Genomic DNA, 20,951 nt, shown 5'->3' with positions numbered 1-20,951 from the left:
CATGGAAATTGTGTGTAATCCTGAGAATTGTGTGTAGTGGTTTCAAAAGAGTGTGTTTTAAAACTGAAATGTGAGTGTAAAGTAGGAATTGTGTTTAGTGTTCAGTGACATTGGTTAGGGGAGTTGGGAAATGGGTGAGATATTCCGAGAATTGTGTGTGAAGTTCCAGAAATTGTGTGTAAGCAATCGAGAAAAACTGTAAAAACATTTCCTTCTTTACACTCATATTTCAGTTTTTAACTGACACTCTTTTCAAAACACTAAACACAATTCTCTGGATTAGACACAATTTTCATGAAGAAAATGCCTGGTTGTCGCATGGAACACAATGTCATGCCATACTACCGTATGTTCACTTCCTCATTAGCCCGTGAGCCTGGTGGGTGCACTGGTACCACTTTGGGTGGCAAATTCTCCCTATATTTTTCCGAAAGCTATGTGTCTCTGGAGTATATTCTGTATGATGGCAAGTTGGATCTCATAGCTTTGTGGTTTTACAGCCTCTTTATTAAATACACCATTTAAAGAAAAAAAAATCGCCTAAACTAAAATGTCTCTTACAGTTTTTCTCGATTGCTTACACACAATTTTCGGAATCAGTTCTCGAATTCTCAAAACTCTACACACAAATCTCCATACCTCACACACAGCGGGCAAAACTCCTCACTACCTCTGAAAAATGCATGTCTTGTCTCAAAACAATGTACTCTCTTCTAAAGAGGTCATTTTGTTCTCAAATGACACACACAAGCAGTCATTTTAATACACTCTTATGTGAACCATTGAACACTAATATGCACAAGGTAAAACTCTATACTCAACTTGACACACAGTAGAAACGTATTTTCTTCAGTGTTCTACTTACTAAAGAGGGTATTTTTCTGTAATAAAATACTGAAGTATTGTTTGTGGACTCGGAGTACACAGATGTGTGGCAAAAAATATATATTTTACATATGAGTGATTCTACGATTCGCCTACGCTTTTGGCAAAAGCAAAATGTCAATTATCAGTATTTTTTCCCAACTAAATGACCTAGATGTTTACATAGTGTATATATTTAAGTTTCCAAACAAACAAATTGCCAGGCTTAATCTTAAATCATTTGATAAATACTCTAATGAAAGCGAACATTTGCTTGATTATTTTGTCAACAGTGTTATGGACAAGTACTATGTCATTTCAAACATATATAAAAATACTACAGAGTTGAAACAACATACGTTTGAAAGTGCTTATGTCCCTTAGTAATAATGTTGTCATTAATCTGTGCAACTGATATAGAAAATGTGATTGTTGAGCTTCATAAGTAGGATTTTATGATTCACTGTGATACAGACTGACACCTTTTTCATTATAAATCCCTGTAACGTCTGATTTGAATTTAGTCACCCTCCTTACACAAGACTTCCTTCTCCAGAGATAATCCCTAGTGTCTGTTCATAGGATTTTTCCAACACATAAGGGATCAATAGCTGAAAAACACTTTCAAAACAGTCAACCGTGTTACTCAACTGTGTTACGGTCAACAGTGCAGGGGAACAAGTTGGCACTTTTTTAGGAGAAAAAAACAGAGCAGACGAACCCATCTCCCTAGAACACATTTATTTTTCTTTGTTTGTCTGTCAATATGGAGATAAATTGGCAAAAACATACTCCTCCTCCAGTGTCATCAGTGTTGCCAGATTGGGCTGGTTCCCGCCCAATTGGGCTGCTTAGGATGGCCGTGTGCGGGTAAAAATGGCATTTATCAGAAAAACCCGCCCACTTTTTGCCATAGAAATCAATAGAATTTTGTGCTTCTAGAGGGGCTTTGAACATTTTTTGGGCTGGAAATCATCAGCCTCATCTGGCAACCCTGACTGTCATAGCTAATTGTAACACCATTGATGGTAACACGGCTTGACATTTCAGCCATTTTTATGGTGTTGTGCTAACTGAGGACCTCAGAAGTTCGACCACAACACCTTAATCAATTCATGTATATGCTTTATCTGTGTTTTTCTACATGTGATTTCTAATTCAGATTCTTATGAATATGTTGATAACACAGTTGACAGGCAATTTTCCCGCTATGAGAACATGAAAAAGAAAGGATTAAATTATGGAAGGATGGAGCTCAAAACTTACCAAAAAGTCTTCCCATATCCTGCCAAAGAGGTTATGACATCACGTGATGTTATTCGTATGGCCTAAGACCAAACCATTACTGATTTAAGGCGGGGGTTTCAGACCGTGACACGGTTAACACAGTTTTGGTGGACACACACAAAATGGCAAATTTCATGTATAATGGAAAGGACAGTGGTCTTTCTGACAGTTTTGTCATATTGTGATGATTACTGTGAATCAACATTTGTAATCGTCTTGGGCAAAACAAGTTTCTTTACATGCTAATATGAAGACTGAATCTGACATCTGGAAAACAGGACGACATGAAAACGCCCAAAACCAGTATTAAATATTCATTCTTGCTGAGGGAAATAATGCCATGTCTACACTTTCTGTATTTTATGAAAGATAAATGTTTTCTAATGTCCAAAACATCATTGGATGCAGTTAATAGTTAGTGGAATTGGCAAATAAAATCCACAGACTTAAAAGCGTAGGCGAATCGGAGAATCACTCATATATTCTGACATTTTTTAAAAATTAACTAATGTATTGTAAAATATTGGGTAACCACATGAAAGTGATCTCTTGTATAACATTTTGGAGTTCAAAAACTAAACAAATATGTTTTCTCACTGCATCCACTCATGTTTTCATCAATATCTCATGCAATGTGTGTCCTTATGGGGTGATGATTACAGATTGTAAATCGGTATGAAGAGAGTCTGTCCATGTGATGAGGAAGTGAACATAGGATGGTGGTTGATTTTTAGTATTTTGAATGACAGTGTGTTCAATGTGACAACCAGGGATTTCCTTCATGAAAATCGTGTGTAATCCAGATAATTTTGTGTAGTGGTTTGAAAAGAGTGTGTTTTAAAACTGAAATGTGAATGTAAAGAAGGAATTGTGTTTAGTGTTCAGTGACATTGGTTAGGGGAGTTGGGAAATGGGTGAGATGTTCCGAGAATTGTGTGTGAAGTACCAGAACTTGTGTGGAGGCAATCGAGAAAAACTGTAAACCACTTCTGGCTGTTATACCAGCCTTCTGGAGTGCTTTAAATACCATTATTAATTCAGATAAATATTCGTCTTCATGGTTCCACCATCAAAATTGCCAGTTTTATTAATATGTTATATATATGTATAATATAAAATATTATAACATGGCAGTTTATGCTCCCAATCATACATAATTGCATCACTACTAATAATGTCAATAGCTTTTGGTACAGGTGGTATGGCAAATTCTGACTATATTTTCCTGAAACCCATGTGTCTCTGGAGTATACTGCTGTATGATAGCAAGTTGCATCTAATAGCCTTTTGATTTCACAGCCTTTCAAAGATTAACCTCTTACTGCAGATGGGGTCCCTGGCGGGCCTATTCACTATTTGCTGAAAATACTCAAGTTCCTCATAACAACATTGCTATGACAGTGCCGAGAGCCTTAAGTAACAGATTAAGACATAGACATTACTAATCAGTGTTGCCAAGTCCGCTTATTATACGCGACTTTGGGCTTCTTTTTTTGAGCAGTCGCTTTTAATTTTGTAAAGTCGCGGGTTGCGGTTTTTTGGGCTTGTTCTTTTCAGGGTTGGGCTTGCTGTTATCTCCTGCTCTGGTGGTGATTTGAATGTGTTTCTCAATGGCAACTCGTTTTTTCTCACTCATCCTTACAAGTGACCCTGCTACAATATTGTTAACTCCCACTTTCTGTGGTCACTTGTGGGGATTTTAGCAGCCACGCAGATCCCCGTAAAGAGCAAGGTCTTCCCTGACCAGGCACGCGACTGACAACCCACCCTTTCTGTCGCTTCTTTTGGGCTTGTTTTCACAACGCCCCTCAGTCGCTTCTTTTGGGCTTGTTTTTAGGGCGTCAGCCGCTTATTTGTCGTAGAAAATCTGGCAACACTGTTGGTGACAGTAAGGTTATAATATACAGTAGGTGCTGCGCTAAGAGGTTAAGGGAAAAAATGATTTTCTAAAAAGTGACTATTTTTTTAGTTTAACCACTAACAACAAGCCATAGAAGGTCCCAAGCATCATCAATAATATTTCTAATGTGGTCCTTGATGTTGACAGATATTCACTACATGGAAATTATACATACCATAGCCATATAAAACCATATAAAAATATATAAATTTATATAAAAATATATATTTATATAAATGTTTTATTTGTGTCCAAGTATACTGAGTACATTTTTTACACTCAAATAGAGTTACTCTCTGACCCCAGTGTTCAAATTTATTCCTGGCCGGGCATTACTTGACACCAAAAGAGCAACATTTAACTCTGATTCAGAATTCTTTCTGAGTAGAATGTAGAGGTACACTCGATGAATAGCATATTCAGCAGTGTATATTTCATGGGACTTAATTTACACTGTCGTCTGTGTTTATTTCTGTAACAATAATGCACTTATTCCAACAGGGACTGTAACCAATACCCTGTAAATAACTTTGTCACTTTGGATAACAGAGTTAACCGAAAGGGAGTTGCCCAACGAGGACTCAAATTCTGGCCTTTTGTGGTAGTAAACTGAGGCTCTGACCGCTACACTGAAGAGCCAAGGTCATTGGCATGTCAAGTAAGATCACAGGCGCAACCTACAACATTACTTCACCCACAACAAATTACTCCACCCATTACTCCATCACACTGCCTTCTCCTTCGGGAAACACACCCATGGTGAAGCACACCGGGCAGCTGCCCATCATTCTTCGCTCATCCAGTGTGCCCCATCATCTATGCTTCACCCATCACTGGGGTCCCTCACACTGGAGTCAACAATGTTGGGGGTCCCTCACATGCAATTGTGCCTCACACAATGGGTATGCTTCTGGTGGACTCATGGTATAACCATCCCACTTCTGACACCATTTGCAGCAAAGAGGAGTAGAGTTGCCAAGCCGAGACTCAAACCTGGACCTCCTGGGGTGGTAAACTGGGCCTCAGACCACTACACTTAGGAGTCAGGGTCATTAATGTGACAGTTAGAACACACCCACAACCCTAGTGATGGTTACTCCATCACAGTAATGTAATATATTGTAACCAGTGATGGGCAAAATCAATGTATTACTTACAATGCAGTGCCATATAAATTACTTGTTTTTTCCTTTCCACTTCAGCAAGGTGATTGGATGGTTGAAAAATCCCCTGGTTGAATTAAGCCCATTTTCCATCAACAAGATGATTCGCTTTAATGTGATGCGCATCAAGAAGTAAATGCAACACATATGATGCAAAAGTTGTTATCGCTCTACCGCTCTGAGAGACAGAGAGAGAGAGAGAAAGAGAGAGAGAGAGAGAAGAGAGAGAGACAGAGAGAGAGAGAGAAAGAGAGAGATTTAGGCAATGTTTTTAGAATTTTAGCTTTTATTACATAAGTAGCTTATTTAGTCACAAATGTCAATTGAATTTGAACACTTGCCTTTAAACGGTATTACTTCAAAATATTTGGAAATTCCTCAACAAGCTTTAGAACAAATTAATGGTTGGTCCCAACTTGTAGGGTACCTTGTAGCTTACACACCATTTCAGACCTGCTCATAACAGTTCAGTGTATTTACTTTGTAGAGCAGAACTTTCAATGCCCAAAGTATTGATCTTGAGACATGTTGAGAAACGAAAGATTTTTAAAAAAAATCAGATTGCAGTTTGAGAATGCACAAAGAAAAACACCCTTAACCAAAGTAAGGTCCATGAAGAAATAGATAACCAGACCACAGTCTGGCGTGGATGAGCTTCACTGGACTGATCAGAGTCCTGACCTCAACCCTTGGAATGATAGAGCGGTGACAACCAGGCGGTCTAACATCATTACTAGTACTTTATTTGACTTCACAAATAAGCTCCTGGTCCTGGTTATGCAAATAGGAAATCATGTATCTATTATGTACGTGTATATTACTGAAAATGGAGTTTATACCAAATGTAAAGTAGAGTATCAAGGATTACCAGGGTATCACAGGAAGGCAAAATGTGCAGGATAATATTATCTCACCAGTACACACAGCCAGATGAGAAGTGGATGTGTGTGCAGAATAGAGGCCACTCAACCCAGTCAATCAGGTTCATGTCCTTAGATGTAAAATGTGGCCATGTGAGAATGATCTCTGATACCTGTCTCTCCTGCCAATGGGAGGAAGATGTCTACGTCTGAACAAGTTCTCGTTGGTGAAAATGGTGATGATGGTTGAAGAGGAGCATGCTCAGGGCAGAGAATCGTATACGAGAGTGAGATCTGATGGTAACTTAGAAACACTTGATGGTACCTTCCTGGAGCGGATTAGTTCTTAAAAATATCTTGGTATTTGGCTAGACCAAAAGCTCACATTTGAGGTACACATAAATAATCTTTTAAAAAAGCTAAGACCTAAGGTTGGTTTTTATTTTCGTTTGAAAAAATGTTTTTCATTTCTAGCAAGAAAAAGGCTGGTTCAAAGTACTTTTCTCTCAGTGTTGGATTATGGGGATACAATTTATATGCATGCGCCCTTATGTCTCCTCAAAAAGCTGGATGCAGTTTATCATTCAGCATTGCGATTTGTAACAGGTGCCCCCTCAAGAACCCACCATTGTGATCTGTACTCTAAAGTCCAATGGCCATCCTTGTATTTAAGGCGTAAATTGCATATGTTACTTTTTATTGCAAAGGCACTGTTGGGCAAACTTCCCTATTATATCTGTAATTTATTGACTTTTTGTATCTTATCTTATGGCACACGCTCTTCACACAAGTTACTACTACAGTCTTGTACTCCTCGCACTGAATTAGGGAAAACAGGCTTTTCTTTTTATGCCCCATATCTATGGAATGAGTTGCAGAAGATATTATGTATGGACTCTCTGCCCTCATTAGAGACTTTTAAGAGGAAAATTAATACAGTATACACAGAGGAGTGTCATTGTTTCTGACTATGCAGCACATAGGCTACTTTTAATCTCAAAATACGTTTTATGTAAACTTATTCTTTTTAATGTGTTTTTTGTACATTTATTTTCCTTTTTGTCTTTGTGTTTGTCTGTGTCTGTAACTATATGTTTGCTGCCATTTTGACCAGGACTCCCTGGCAGAAGAGACTGTAGTCTCAATGGGACAATCCTGGCTAAATAAAGGATAAATGAAAAAAAAAAAAGTAAAAAGATAAAGCAGGTGGGTTCTTTTCCGGTATCCACTTTACGTCGGGTGAACGCCCCTTTATAGGAGACCTTGATTAGGAGACCTTCGGAGTCTTGAGGTAGAGAATAAATGGAGTCCCCTTAGCGCTGTAGCGAGGTAGCGCACGTCTGGTGTAAACACCACGAAAAGAGAAGAAGGAGGGACAACGCCCCCTTAGGAGACCAAATTTTGAGCACACACTTTTGCATTGAGTGGGTTTCGATTCCTCTTATTATACAAACCCCAACTCCGGTGAAGTTGGGACGTTTGGTAAACAGTGAATAAAATCAAAATGCTATCATTTTCAAAACATTCAATCTATTCATTAGATGGAGAATAGTGAAAAGACAACATATTAAGTGTTAAAACTGAGAAAAAATATTGTTTTGGGGGACATATGTACTCATTTCTAATTTTATGAATGCAACACGTCTCATAAGTTGGGACGGGGATCAGTGAAATTTAGTAAACATCCAAGAAGATTTAGTAAACAACAAAGAAGAACATTTCAAAATGAATTGTACTGACGGACAATATAGGTGTCCAGGTATAAGATCATCACAGAGAGGCTGAGTCACTCAGAATTAAAGATGCAAAGGGAATAATTACCATAGTTATTACATACATTTTTGAATTCCCCTTGATTTACCACGATCGAGTGTATATAAGACAATTTTTGTTATTAAAATCATTGTATAGGTGCATGACATCATGAAATATATGTTGGCTGTAGTCTCACTCTAGCACTCCAGGAATTAGAGCTATTGAAAATTGACCATATTAAGAATGCTTAATGCGTGCAAATGATACAGGGGTGTAACATTCTCCTAAGCACCTGAGCTCACTTGAAATAGACCCAGAAGACATGGGAAACTGTCCTTTGCTTACAGAAGTCAGCAGAAGTTTTAGAAGTCCATTCTTTTTGACAATAATAGAGCATTGCACATCCTGTGCTACAGTGAAAATGGACCATCCAACTTGTGTTAGAACTAACTTCAAAAGTCAGGCTCCATGATGGCATGGGGGTGCAGTAGTGCATTGGTTAAGATGTTCTCACTCATCTGTAGAGTTAAATACAGTGCTGAATGGTATGAATGGGTTTTAAACAGCATGAAAAGCCACTCATGCATTATATTTTGAAGGGAGATCTTCGATTACTGCCACATAGTAAGGTCAAATTGCACTCTCTACTATGTTTTAACAGTTTGGCTCCATCATAAGGACCAGCAGGTGATAAAATGGTGGGCTTTTGGTCAAGACCTGTCACACTGTAAGCACTACAGAAAGGAAAACGTTGCAAAACGTGACAAGGAATACACCCACCATTTAAGCTGGTGAAATCATGTCCAAGATAGGAATTAACAGTGTTTTTTTAATATGAAATCATCTCATCGGTTAATGTATTAACTGTTAAGTGTTGCCATTTGTTTTGTTTTTAGTCTTTTTCGAAATTTGCTGCCTTTTACTGTCCCCGTCCTAACTCTTTTGAGACGTGTTGCATTTATCAAATTAGAAATGAGTACATATGTCCCCCAAAACAATATTTTTTCTCGGTTTTTAACATGTTGTTTTAATAATTTTAACATTTTAATATGTTGTCTTTTCACTATTCTCCATCTAATGAATAGATTGAATGTTTTGAAAATTATAGCATTTTGATTGTATTCACTGTTTACCAAACGTCCCAACTTCACCGGAGTTGGGGTTTGTATATCCAACCTCTTTGCTCATCCTTTCAGCTATCATTGCGTCTCCAGATGCCCACCATAAAATAGTAGCTGGACATTGTTGTAGATATTGAAATAACCTAGCCTTTTTACTACATAACACTGAATTGCATTCGCCTGCTTTTATGTAAAGCAGCGTAGTGTATTAGATGCAGTCCTCGGAGTAATGTGGTAAGAGTAAGATTTGAACCTGCAATGCAGGGGTGAATTTCTCAAAACCAAAGTTGCTAACTACAGTAGCTACTTTGCTGTTTTCAATGCATTTTCCCATTGGCAACTACCGAAGTTGCTAACAGGCTAACAACTTCTCTTTTGAGAAACTCACCCCAGCTCTCTAGCTACTGTAGGCTATGGCTGTCATTTCTTGTAGTGCATCTGAATTTGCATACCAGACCAAAAATATATGCAAAATAGGGATGCAAACGATTAATCAATTAATCGACTTTAATCTATCAATGCATTAATCGATTAAAAAAATATTAATCGCAATTAATCAACAATTCAACTGACAAGAGACCCAGGTGAAATGGGAATTTGGAGAGTGTGTGTGAAGAGGGGTGTGAATAGTGGGAATATTTAAATCACCTTGGGATTAAGTAATTGAAATAGAATTAATTTAAATGTGGTATTTTATCTAAATTTTATATTAAAATGTTTAGATTTAGTAGGTTTTTTTCGAGAAATATTGAGAGTTGGGGGGAAAATGCCGCTTATCAATTAATCGTAAGTCAATCAATAAGACTATCAACTAATGATTAATTAATTAATCGATAATTAGCATCCCTAATGCAAAAGTAATTCAATAAGAAGAAATTATCTACATTCTCTCCATCAATAGTGACAGGCAGCAGTTGAAAGGTGGATCTCCTGAGCACCAACACCATTTCCTTGGATTTAGTGGTGATCGGCTGTACCTGGGCTCCGTTTCTCGATTCTTGCCTTTGCTAACCGTCTTAAGTCGGTCTTGAGTTGGTCGTAAGTTGCTCTTGAGTTGGTCTTAAGTTGGTCTTAAGTTGGTCTTCAGTTGGTCTTTAGACGCAAGACCAACTTAAGAACAACTTAAGAACAACTTAAGAACAACTTAAGACCAACTCAAGACCTTGGTTACAACGTTGGTCTTAAGAACGAACAAAATGGCTAACGTCGTTAGCAAAGACACTGTCGAGAAACGACCCCCTGGTTAGCCTGGTACCAATCAACAAAGTGCTTCACAAGACTCCTGTATTCTCTCTCCTGTCCATTCCCTATACACCTCAATTGCTGTGTCTTGATGTGCAGTGAGCGAACTTCTGCATGCAACATGATTCTGAGTTGTAGATGGTGTCTGGTGGTGTACAGTAAATAATACTGGGGAATGCAGAGTTCCCCGTGGTGCACCAGTCATGCTGACCACAACCTCTGATGTTAGGTCTCCCATTTTGACAGACTGCAATAGTAGTTTAACAGGCCAGGCCACACACCCACCCTTAGCAGTTAATCTCTTACCATCGTCCACTCCCACATTCTCCTGGTAGGCAATGTGTCATAGCATTGACAACGACACAGCTTGTTTACTATGAAGAGGGCATTAAAATCTGATGAACCATTTTTTTTATTTATTTACTGATGTCAGGTAAAATCTGAAAATATCACCATCTTCAAGAATCTATACATTTGCATATTCTGGAAAGGGTACAGTATTAGATTATCATTTGTAATCTTGCAAATGTATCTGAGATTAAATTATATTTTAGAACTTTCTCAGGTTAACTGTGGGCTATATACATTTGTTCTGATTTGTTCATACAATCAAATGGTTTGGGAGAGAAAAGAAACACATCACATGAATACATCGTTTAAGAACCTATTTTCATGCAATGCTACTTTAATATTAGAGAATAGGCGTATGCTTGTACTTCTATGTGTTCGGACAGAAGTTAATTCATTTTTATTTTTTTCATTTTAATTTCATTAATCATATAATGTGTTGGATTACACGACAAAAGTAAAACTATTTCTAATTTATACCCATATGGCTTTATTCTTATTTCAGCTCACTGAAAAATGTAGGCCTACATGAATTCACAACACTATAGATTATGACACCGTGTTGGGCCTATCTAGCCAACAGTATGTGGCTCCAACAAATGATTGGAAAATGGGCTAAAATTCATCAGCTTTGGTATGTATAATTTCCATGTAGTGAATATCTGTCAACACCAAGGACAACATTATAATTATTATTGATGATGCTTGGGACCTTCTATGGCTTGTTGTAAATGGTTCAACAAAAAAATAGTCACTTTTTAGACAATCGTTTTTTCCCCTAATGACAGGTTATCTTTGAAAGTCTGTGAAATCAAAAGGCTAGGAGATGCGACTTGTTATCATACATCATTATACTCCAGAGACAAATGGGTTTCAGGAAAACATAATAAGAATTTGCCATACCAAAAGCTATTGACATTATCAGTAGTGATGCAATTATGTATGATCGGGAGCATAAATTGTCATATTATAATATTTTATTTCAACATATTAATTAAAATGGTCATTTTGTTGAACTATGAATTAGAATATTTCATGAATATTTCAGAATATAATAATGGTATTTAAAGCACTCCAGAAGGCTGGTATAACAGCCAGAAGTGGCTTAAGAGACGTTTTCATTTAGGCGATTTTCATTTCATCAAATGGTGTATTTACTAAAGATGCTGTAAAACCACAAAGCTATGATCCAGCTTGCTATCATACACATGCACATGGGTAAACTCTCTTCATATCTTTTTAAAATAATCACCCCATATGGACACACATTGCATGTTATGTTGATGAAAACATGAGTGAATGCAGTGAGAACACACCTTTGTTTAGTTTTTGATCCCCAAAATATGTAATACAAGAGATCACATGTGGTTACCCAATATTTTATAGCAGATCAGTGCATTTTTTGTTGATATCAGAAAATATGTAAAATATATTTTTTGACACAATCTGTGTCAGGGATGGAAATAAGCACCCGTCCACCTGCCAATGACAGATACATTTCAGTGTTGACTGGTAAATTTTTCAACCCACCATTTTAACTGGTAAATACAGTGAGTGACTGGTAGATTTTGAAATCTACCTGCCACCGTGACTGGTGAGGACAAAATGTAAGTTCCACCCCTGATCTGTGTACTCTTAGTCTGAAAACAATATTTCAGTGTTGTACAACAGAAAGATACACTCTTCAGTAAGCAGAAAACTGAACAAAATAAGTTTCTACTGTGTGTCAAGCTGAGTATAGTGTTTTACCATGTGACCATTAGTGTTCAATTTCTCATATAAGTGTGGATTAAAATGACTGCTTGTGTGTGTCATTTCAGACCAAAATTACCTTTTTAGAAGAGAGTACATTGTTTTGAGACAAGATATGCATTTTTCAGGGGTAGTGAGGAGTTTTTCCCATTGTGTGTGAGTTTTGAGGATTTGTGTGTAGAGTTTTGAGAATTCGAGACCTGATTCCGAAAATTGTATGTAAGCAATCGAGAAAAAACTGTATTAGAGATACAAAATAAATTTACTAGTAACCAATTAAACCTGCTTTCTGGAATTCATTCCAATTAATATTTGCCAGTGTAAATATTTGTCTCATGTAAATTGCTATGCTTGTAAAGATTGTAGGTGGTATTTAAATCAGAATATTAATTGATTGATATTATATTTACTAGCAATATTTTAGTATAAATCAGTATGCTTTTTACTCACCTTCCTACTCCAGGTGGCACCATTTCAATACTACGAGGCGACCCCAAGCGGGGTCCTGAACGCAACGTTGTAAACCACTGGACTAAGCCAAAATGTTTCCCATCGTCTTGGAAGAAGCATACACAGTTGATGTAGCCTTCTGTGAATAAGTGATACACAGTGAATAAAAGTATATATTTTTAAAATTTATGCATAAAAACTTTCCAACAGTCCACATTGGGTAGATGGTGAGCAAATACAATAAATAGACTAGTTGAAAAATGAAATCTTTACTTTTCCAATTAAACGCCAAAGCTGTCTTTTATTGGGCACTATAATGGTAGATAGCATTTTGCCTGTGATCTAGACAACTGTTCGATGCCTACTTTAAATTAATTTTAAGAAGCAATAGACTGTAACTCCATATTATCATCTACAGCTAAATTAGAGACATGGCTAAAACTTCACAAAACTGAAAATGTTCATTAGTTGGAGAAATAAAAAATAAAAAAACCATAATCATCACTTGTAATCTGATGATTAAGGTGTTCCTTTCTAAAATTGTGTCCAAGACGTTTTGTGAATGTTGTAAGAGGGTGTAGAGCACAGTGTTGGGAAGCCTAACCTGCCTAACCGCAGCATCCACAAGAGTATTTTCGCCGTATTGACGGTTTTAAAGTGGTGATAATTATTTCATTGTCCTTTTTTAAATTGCTGCGCAAGTAATTACAAGCAATATCGCTGGTTGAACTGCAGAAAGGCTGGTTTTTGAATGCTATGGGAGTAATTCCATGATTGTTACAGGGTGTCTCAATTCATAGGGCTGCGTTTCAAGCCCTATGCCTTACACCTCCGTTTGAACGGACAAGGGGCAAGGGGAAGGCATTAGACTTTAGTACATGGCAACAATTATTAAAACTGTAAAGCCGTAAATTACGGCGAAAATAGGCTACTTATACAGTATTTGTGTGCTTCTGTGGATGCTGTCATTCGCAATGCATTCAGGGAAATAGGTCATAATCAGTGGTGTAGTCTACTTTTTTGAAGTGGGTATACTGTATATTCAAGCATTTTTTGAAGTGGGTATACTGTATATATTTATGCTATTCTAAACAATTGATCAATCAATTTTAAGTGGGTATACTGAAGGCCCTAAAATTTAGAAGTCGGTATACTCTGTATACCTGCATTCTACGTAGACTACACCACTGGTCATAGCTCTTCGTTTGAAGTGTGCCTTCAGAAAATTTCAGTTTGAAGGGATAAAAAACCATTCCCCTTCTACTCTTACTGAACGTGAATTGGGATGGCCCTCGCTCTTCACATGAACGTACAAAACGGAGGGGAAGAGAAAGACGTAGGGCCAGAGGTGCTCTTGTCACCAGGCAAGGCAGGCAGCCGCTTGGGGCCCCCAAGTCCCTAGATGGTGAAATTAACAGCTCACTTTGCTACAGGAGGGGCCCCAGCTGAACCTAGAGTAGCCTCTGCGTAGGGCTAAGGGGTGAAATGGGATTCAGCCTACAAGTCAAATGTTTTAGGAAGTTTTAGGAAAACTCACCAGAAGATATGTCTTCCGGATGTTCTGGAAAAATATGACATTGTTTTACACAGGCATTTTCTTTTATCTATCTATCGTAATACTTTTTTATATACACATATATACACTAGTAGTAGGGAATGGATCGCACTCAATTTTTCTTCTTTCTTGTGATTTTATTTTAACTTTGCAGGGACTGACATGACAGACGTTTCGGCTGCACAGAGCCTTCCAGAGACGCACCAACAAGACGGAAGAGCGCGGTGTGTGGAAGATAACCTTTTCAAATGAACTGAAATGAACTGCAGCAATAGAAACTGAAATCTGATTTTGTTTTGTGTTCAAATTAATAATGATAACCGACAGAATGATTGTAAACATGCACTTACTTATTTCGTCTAATTGGTATTCTGAAAAAAAGCAATTGTTTCATATACGGTATTAGCCATTTTCTTTGATAGCACAATAAAACCATTAGCCTAAAGTTGTGTCATTTAAGTTCATTATTTTAGGTATGTATAAAATTAATAGTCCAAATTAATAATAACAGCCAGCAAAATAATTGACATGCTGAGGGGAAAAAACAACAACCTTAAATTATTCTTATATATTAGGTATGGTCGCCCCCTTTGATACCACGACGCTACCTACCATTTGTAGCAATATGAAAAAATATGATGAAAAAAATAACAAAATATTGTTGAACCTATTTTCAACTGAACCAACTGAACCTATTTTCAATAAATGGAAACTGGTTTCAGTATCACAGAAAGAGCAAACAGTGTTCTTCAGAAGTCCAAATTATTATTAATGATAATGATAATAATAACAATATTAATAATTAATAATTAATACTTAATCATTAATGATTACTAATAACAGCCAAGAAAAAAAATCAAATACACAGTGCCCTTACTTGTGTCGTCTAATGGACATTCTGGGAGGAAACAACATTAAATTGTTAGGCATGTGTAGTACACATTTGTAGCAATGTTGGACACATAGCCTACATATACACATATAGCCAACAAATTAATTTAAATACACATTGTCCTTACTTTTGTCGGTTAATTGACGGCCTGGGAGGAAACAACATTAAATTGTTAGGCATGTGTAGTACACATTTGTAGCAATGTTGGAAGCATAGCCTACATATATACATATAGCCAACAAATTAATTTAAATACACATTGTCCTTACTTTTGTCGGTTAATTGACGGCCTGGGAGGAAACAACATTAAATTGTTAGGCATGTGTAGTACTGTATTGCAAAAAGGACTATTATGTGTTATAGTATGTGTGACTCATCAAATTAACTTCATTAAATAGAAGCTGACATTTGTTTGTGTAGTGTTTTTATATAGCCCAAATTAGTGATAACCCACAGAATGTTTGAAAAGACAAAGGACTTACCAGTACTTGTTTTTCCCCATTTCCATATGATGTATATAGCCATCGCCACTGACACACAGAATATGATGACCATTCCAACCCATTGTCCAATGCATGGACATGGAGGAGGAGGGGGAGGAGGGGTAAAAAATTTACCTGAAAACCAAGTATGAAGATTGATAAATAAGAATGTGATTTCAGACTGAAACTGCAGAGCTAAAAGGGGCTGTCAAAAGTGGATGTTTAGACTTTGACAGAGAGAGAGAGCGAGAGAGAGAGAGAGAGAGAGGGGGGGGGGGCAGGCTGAGGGGGAGGGGCCAGGCTTTGGGGGTTTGAGGGATTTTAATTTCTGCCACAGTTCAGGAAGACTGGTAGTGAGAGGCAGAAGAATAGAGAGAAAGAGAGACATATTTCTCTTACACTCCTCACTTCCCTTTCTCATTCCAATCCATTTCTTCTCATCCTCCATCCATCCATCCATCCATCCATTCATCTCTCTCTCTCTCTCTCTCTCTCTCTCTCTCTCTCTCTGTCTCTCTCTCTCTCTCTCTCTCTCTCTCTCTCTCTCTCTCTCTCTCTCTCTCTCTCTCTCTCTCTCTCTCTCTCTCTCTCTCTCTCTCTCTCTCTCATCTGAATGGCTGTCACTCTACCAGTGCTTAAGTTCCAAATCTAGTATTTGAGTCAACATGATTTATGCTATAAGACAGAGACTTTGTCCATTGACTTGCATGTGATCAAGAGGATTTTGACAAACCATAAGAATGCAGCGGAAAGCTAAAAACCAAACATATATAGGCCTACAGGTGTCTTCCTAGCCCACTATCTTAAAAAGTCAATAGCAAAATATGTATATACTAGGCTAGGGTGACCAAACGTCCCGGTTTTACCGGGACAGTCCCGGTTTGGAGTTGTGTGTCCCAGGTCCCGAGCAAACTCTGTCGGGACACAAATATGTCCCTGTTTTTGGCCACCAGCTACATTGCGCTATGTTTATCAGGGTACATATATGAAAAAGATTACCTGTTTACCTGCCACAATTTATGGCAGCCAGCGCTTGTATAGACAGTCTGAAGGACTCAGTTGCGATTTCCCCCTGAAATGGATTGGAATGCAGGAAATTGCATCTAAAAAATACAAAATTGTCCAGACCCGCCCTCCAAATATTGTCTTTAAGTCACATGCGAAGTGTCCCGGTTTCACACTACAAAAATCTGGTCACGCTATACTAGGCCTATGCTGTCAGAATGAAATAAACCATGTTGAGCTTCTCAATGACATAGCAACCTGAAATGGTGTGATATAATCAAAGGTCTTGAACATGGTCTAATTGGTGCAAACCTCTCTGAAGAGGAATTAAACTCATTAGTTCAGAGACACCACAAAGTACTTTATGACAGAGGAGGATAGAAGGATGACTGAAAAAAGAAATGATTTGATCCCACCTTGCCTTGGGCGCACTGTATTCCCCAACAGTACTATGAACTAGAAAAGGTTACGCTGTAGTATACTCAATTATTGCAAAAATGTCCAGATGACATACCCATTTTAGATGTTCTCAACAGGTTTTCAGGTACCAATAAATGAACTCAGGTTGGCATTGTATTTTTAAGTACAACTGACATCCTAACACAATGTCTTTGAGTTTGTAAATCAGAACTCTATCTGGCATATTAGTGGTTAGATGTCATGACGAAAGCTGAGGTCACCATAGAGTAGTGGTTAAACAGCAGGTTGCAAGTTCAATTCTCAACATGGAGATAACCTTACCTACTTTCATACTTCCTGGAACATGGTATGAAAATGGTCAGATGGCCACCAGACCCATGACTCCAGCTTTAATTAGCAATATTTTTCACATTTATTTTCGAGCGAAATTACAAAAGAAAAATGCTTAGGTAAAGCAAGACAATGTTTGAGCTGCTGTGGTCTGGATAAGGGAATGGCCACAAGATCAGAGAATTGCAGGTTTGAATCCTGTATTACCAATAAAAAAACACTCAAGTAGATATTTATTGTTTATTTCTCTCGAAACTGTGAAAGTTACAAATTCTTTAAATCATGTCAATTGGAACTAGCCTATATCTGACAGATGAGACTATAGATGTCAGCATGTTGTGCTTGGGCAGTCATGGACTAACAGTTAAGCAGTTGGCCTTGAAACATGATGGTTTCAAGTTCAATTCCCTGCATGGGATGTTAGTTAAAAAAAAAAAAAACCACACACATTTTGACATTTGACAAATTTGACATTTGGTATGATGTCAGTTGGCCGGATTTGAAGTGGAAGGGCTGTGTGAAACACATTTGAGTTGACTGTTAAAGGGGTATGCCAATATTTTGGGGCTTAATAAAGTTAAAATCGTTGGCTGGGGTTTATATAGGTGGTTAAGTGTCTATTTTTCATGTTAAGCGTTGTCTTGCTTTAAGACAAGTTAAAAGAGGGAATATGTCGCTAAGCTAGTGAAAGTCAATGGATCCGTGTAGCATGCTACAATGCAAAGATATTTGCGGGAAGGTGTGCGGACCAGACTGGCTTCTCAAAAGATTAACATTTGGTGAATGGGCAGCATTCTGGAAACAAATATTATAAAACACACTCTAAACCTGACGCATGCATTGAATTTGCCTCTTGGAGTCTGGGTAATCACATATCATCACCATCATCAATCATATACATTTTCCAATAAAGCTTGTGGATTGAGGCCAGAAATAATGCAGAAAACACAAGATGATGTTTTTTTCTTACTTGAGATTTGAATCATGGCCTCTTTAGTGACCACTTCCTTCTTCCCCAGCCTGTCATCCATCTGTGACGCTCTGCAAACAAATCGCTTTGAGTCATTGCTGTGTATGGTCAGCTGTCGTTTCAATGTGAAGCCCTGAGCATCACTGAGCTCTTCTGGAGGCTCTGCATTCAGGATTCGACCCTCATGGTCCAACCAATCAATGGTTGGCCTGGGCATCCATACTCCAGACTCACACACCAGATTCATTCTGTCATCCCCATAGTCTTCTAAATACAACACTGGAGTTTGTCCAATACCTGAAAAACAAAATAAGTTTGAAACCGCCACTCACCATCGCTGCCTCAAAGAAGAAACTAAATCTGTAAATTCCAAAAGCCTAACCTCTAACAATGACCCGGACAAGGTTATCATCATCGTATACTTCAGATTGTATGTAGCATCTGTAGTCTCCTTCATCAGATATTTGCACCTTGTTGAGTTTTAGTGAGACATTACCGTTCTTCAAGTTGTCTTGGAACAGAGAGGTCCTCCCCTTGTAAGACTGGATCTGGTCGCCATTCTGATCCCTAAAGTCTTTGTAGAGATGGACCAAGGGGTTTGCTGAGTGATAGTTCAGTCTAAACCACTCCACAGTCATGCCTTCTGCACTAATGCTGGGCTTGAGGTTGCAGGGTAAAACTAAGTCTTGACCAGCCACAGCATAAAGAACATGGCCTGGACCGACAACATGGAAAGGCTCTGTGGAAATAAGAGAGTGTGTGAAAAAGTGGTGTTACAAACATATGCCTCTTTTCCACTGCAGCTTTTCTGGTAGGCCTACAGCTCGACACAGCGCGATAATGATGATAGCATAAGTGAAGTGAAAGCCCCACAGGGAACTCCAACTCCCATTGTCATTGTGACACAGCACTCCACAGCAAGTGCACACCACAAAACTGCATGGGAGGTGGGCGATGGGGTGGAGTGTTGCTTTAAAACTCCTTCAATTAGGCCACATGTTTTGTTTTAACCCGTTAAAACACAGCGTTATAAATTTGTTGTTACCAGAATGGCAATGACAGAGTCGTAGTGCATTACTAAAGGCCCTGTGTTATGTCATAGTAGAGTAGTACTATGGTAATTAACCTTTCAATGACTATTACAGCGTGCCTCAGATGGTACGGCGTGCATTAAGGGGCTATGGTAGTATGGCTGCAATTCCATTGTTCTAAAGTTTGGTTTCAGTGTTATCTGACTCCAATCCTTAAAGAGGCTGATATAAACAGTAAACACTTGCCAGGCTTAGGCTATCAACACTTCAAATCTGTTTGTCTTCCTTGGCCTTACCTCCATGCCCTTATCTGCCAGTCCTAGCAACAATGAGATAACTCTTTCAGGACAGACAATGACGGAACTAGTGTGTCATTCCCTTAAGCACGCCCCATTGGAACATGGGAAAGTCCTATTTTCTAGTGACATTTTGAGCAACATCAGTGTGTATGGCACTTTAAATTAACCTTCAGCACGTATCCATGGTATGCGGTTCTACATTCCCTTTTCTCAATTGTACTGAAATGTTTAGGGTTTTTTTTTTCATTTATTAACCATGATGTCCACTTACCTGTGCTGCATCTCGTGCTGATGGGAAGGAACACGATCACACAGAGGCATATCCAGCGCATAGTCCCACGGGCACAGACGAACAACATCACTGGTGAAAAAGTTAAATAATATTAAAATAGTAAAATAATTTTAAAGGGAGATTTTTAGTTGTTTATTTCCAGAATTCATGCTGCCCATTCACTAATGTTACCTTTTTCATGAATACTTACCACCACCATCAAATTCTAAGTATTATATGATTGGAAAAGTTGCACTATTCATACATGAAAAGGGGGATCTTCTCCATAGTCCGCCATTTTGAATTTCCAAAAATAGCCATATTTAGCTGCAAAAATGACTCTACTTGGACCATACTGGAAATTATTTGTTTATTACTTAATAAACTTTCATGTAAAGATCAAATTTGGCAATATAGTAGGGGCTCTAAGCCGAGAAAACGTTACACGCTGGATAGAAGCATATAATTCGGTACACATGTTCCTTGAGTGATTTGAAGACATCCTAGAAGGGGTGCCCCTCGAAAAAAAAAAATTGTCTACCATGTCATATACAATATGTCATGTTGGTAATGCATTACATTGTTATTACATGCTATTATACTTAGCTGACAATGTCAATATAGTCCTCAGCAGAAATGAAGCAAGGGTAGCCTGCTTGACCAGATTGATGAAACTACAAAAATGTACATATAGGCCTTGAGCCAGGGCCCAAAAATTGACCTCTCGCAATCGAACGGGTGGGCAAGTTCTAATCTGTTTTTTTGACTTCTTGGACATCTCAAGTTAACAGTTTGGCATGATAACCATTGCAAACAGGTAGCTTTTTGGTAGTTATCATGTGTTGAAATGGTGGACCAGTAAAATGGAAATGTGAAAATCGGTATTGTGGTTCTTTGTTATTATGTAGTTTGTTGACCACACAGGGTGCTTAAATTACCAGAGGGATGCTTTCC

General features: G+C 38.0%; 1 protein-coding gene across 1 annotated transcript in view; it reads right to left on the bottom strand.

The window, feature by feature from the left end:
- The window catches only part of LOC134467645 (butyrophilin subfamily 1 member A1-like), a 33,591-nt gene extending 13,533 nt beyond the window's left edge, over positions 1-20,058 (bottom strand). The window contains exons 1-3 of the mRNA XM_063221483.1: positions 19,998-20,058; positions 18,779-19,135; positions 18,397-18,693 (exon numbers count right to left, since the gene is read on the bottom strand). Of these exons, the coding sequence (XP_063077553.1) occupies positions 18,397-18,693; positions 18,779-19,135; positions 19,998-20,058 (715 nt within the window). The remainder of the gene's footprint in view (positions 1-18,396; positions 18,694-18,778; positions 19,136-19,997) is intronic.
- Between the last annotated feature and the right edge of the window lie 893 nt (positions 20,059-20,951).

Source organism: Engraulis encrasicolus, chromosome 17, assembly GCF_034702125.1.
Source record: "Engraulis encrasicolus isolate BLACKSEA-1 chromosome 17, IST_EnEncr_1.0, whole genome shotgun sequence".
Lineage (NCBI taxonomy): Eukaryota > Metazoa > Chordata > Actinopteri > Clupeiformes > Engraulidae > Engraulis > Engraulis encrasicolus.
This window is presented reverse-complemented; position numbering and strand designations above follow the sequence as displayed.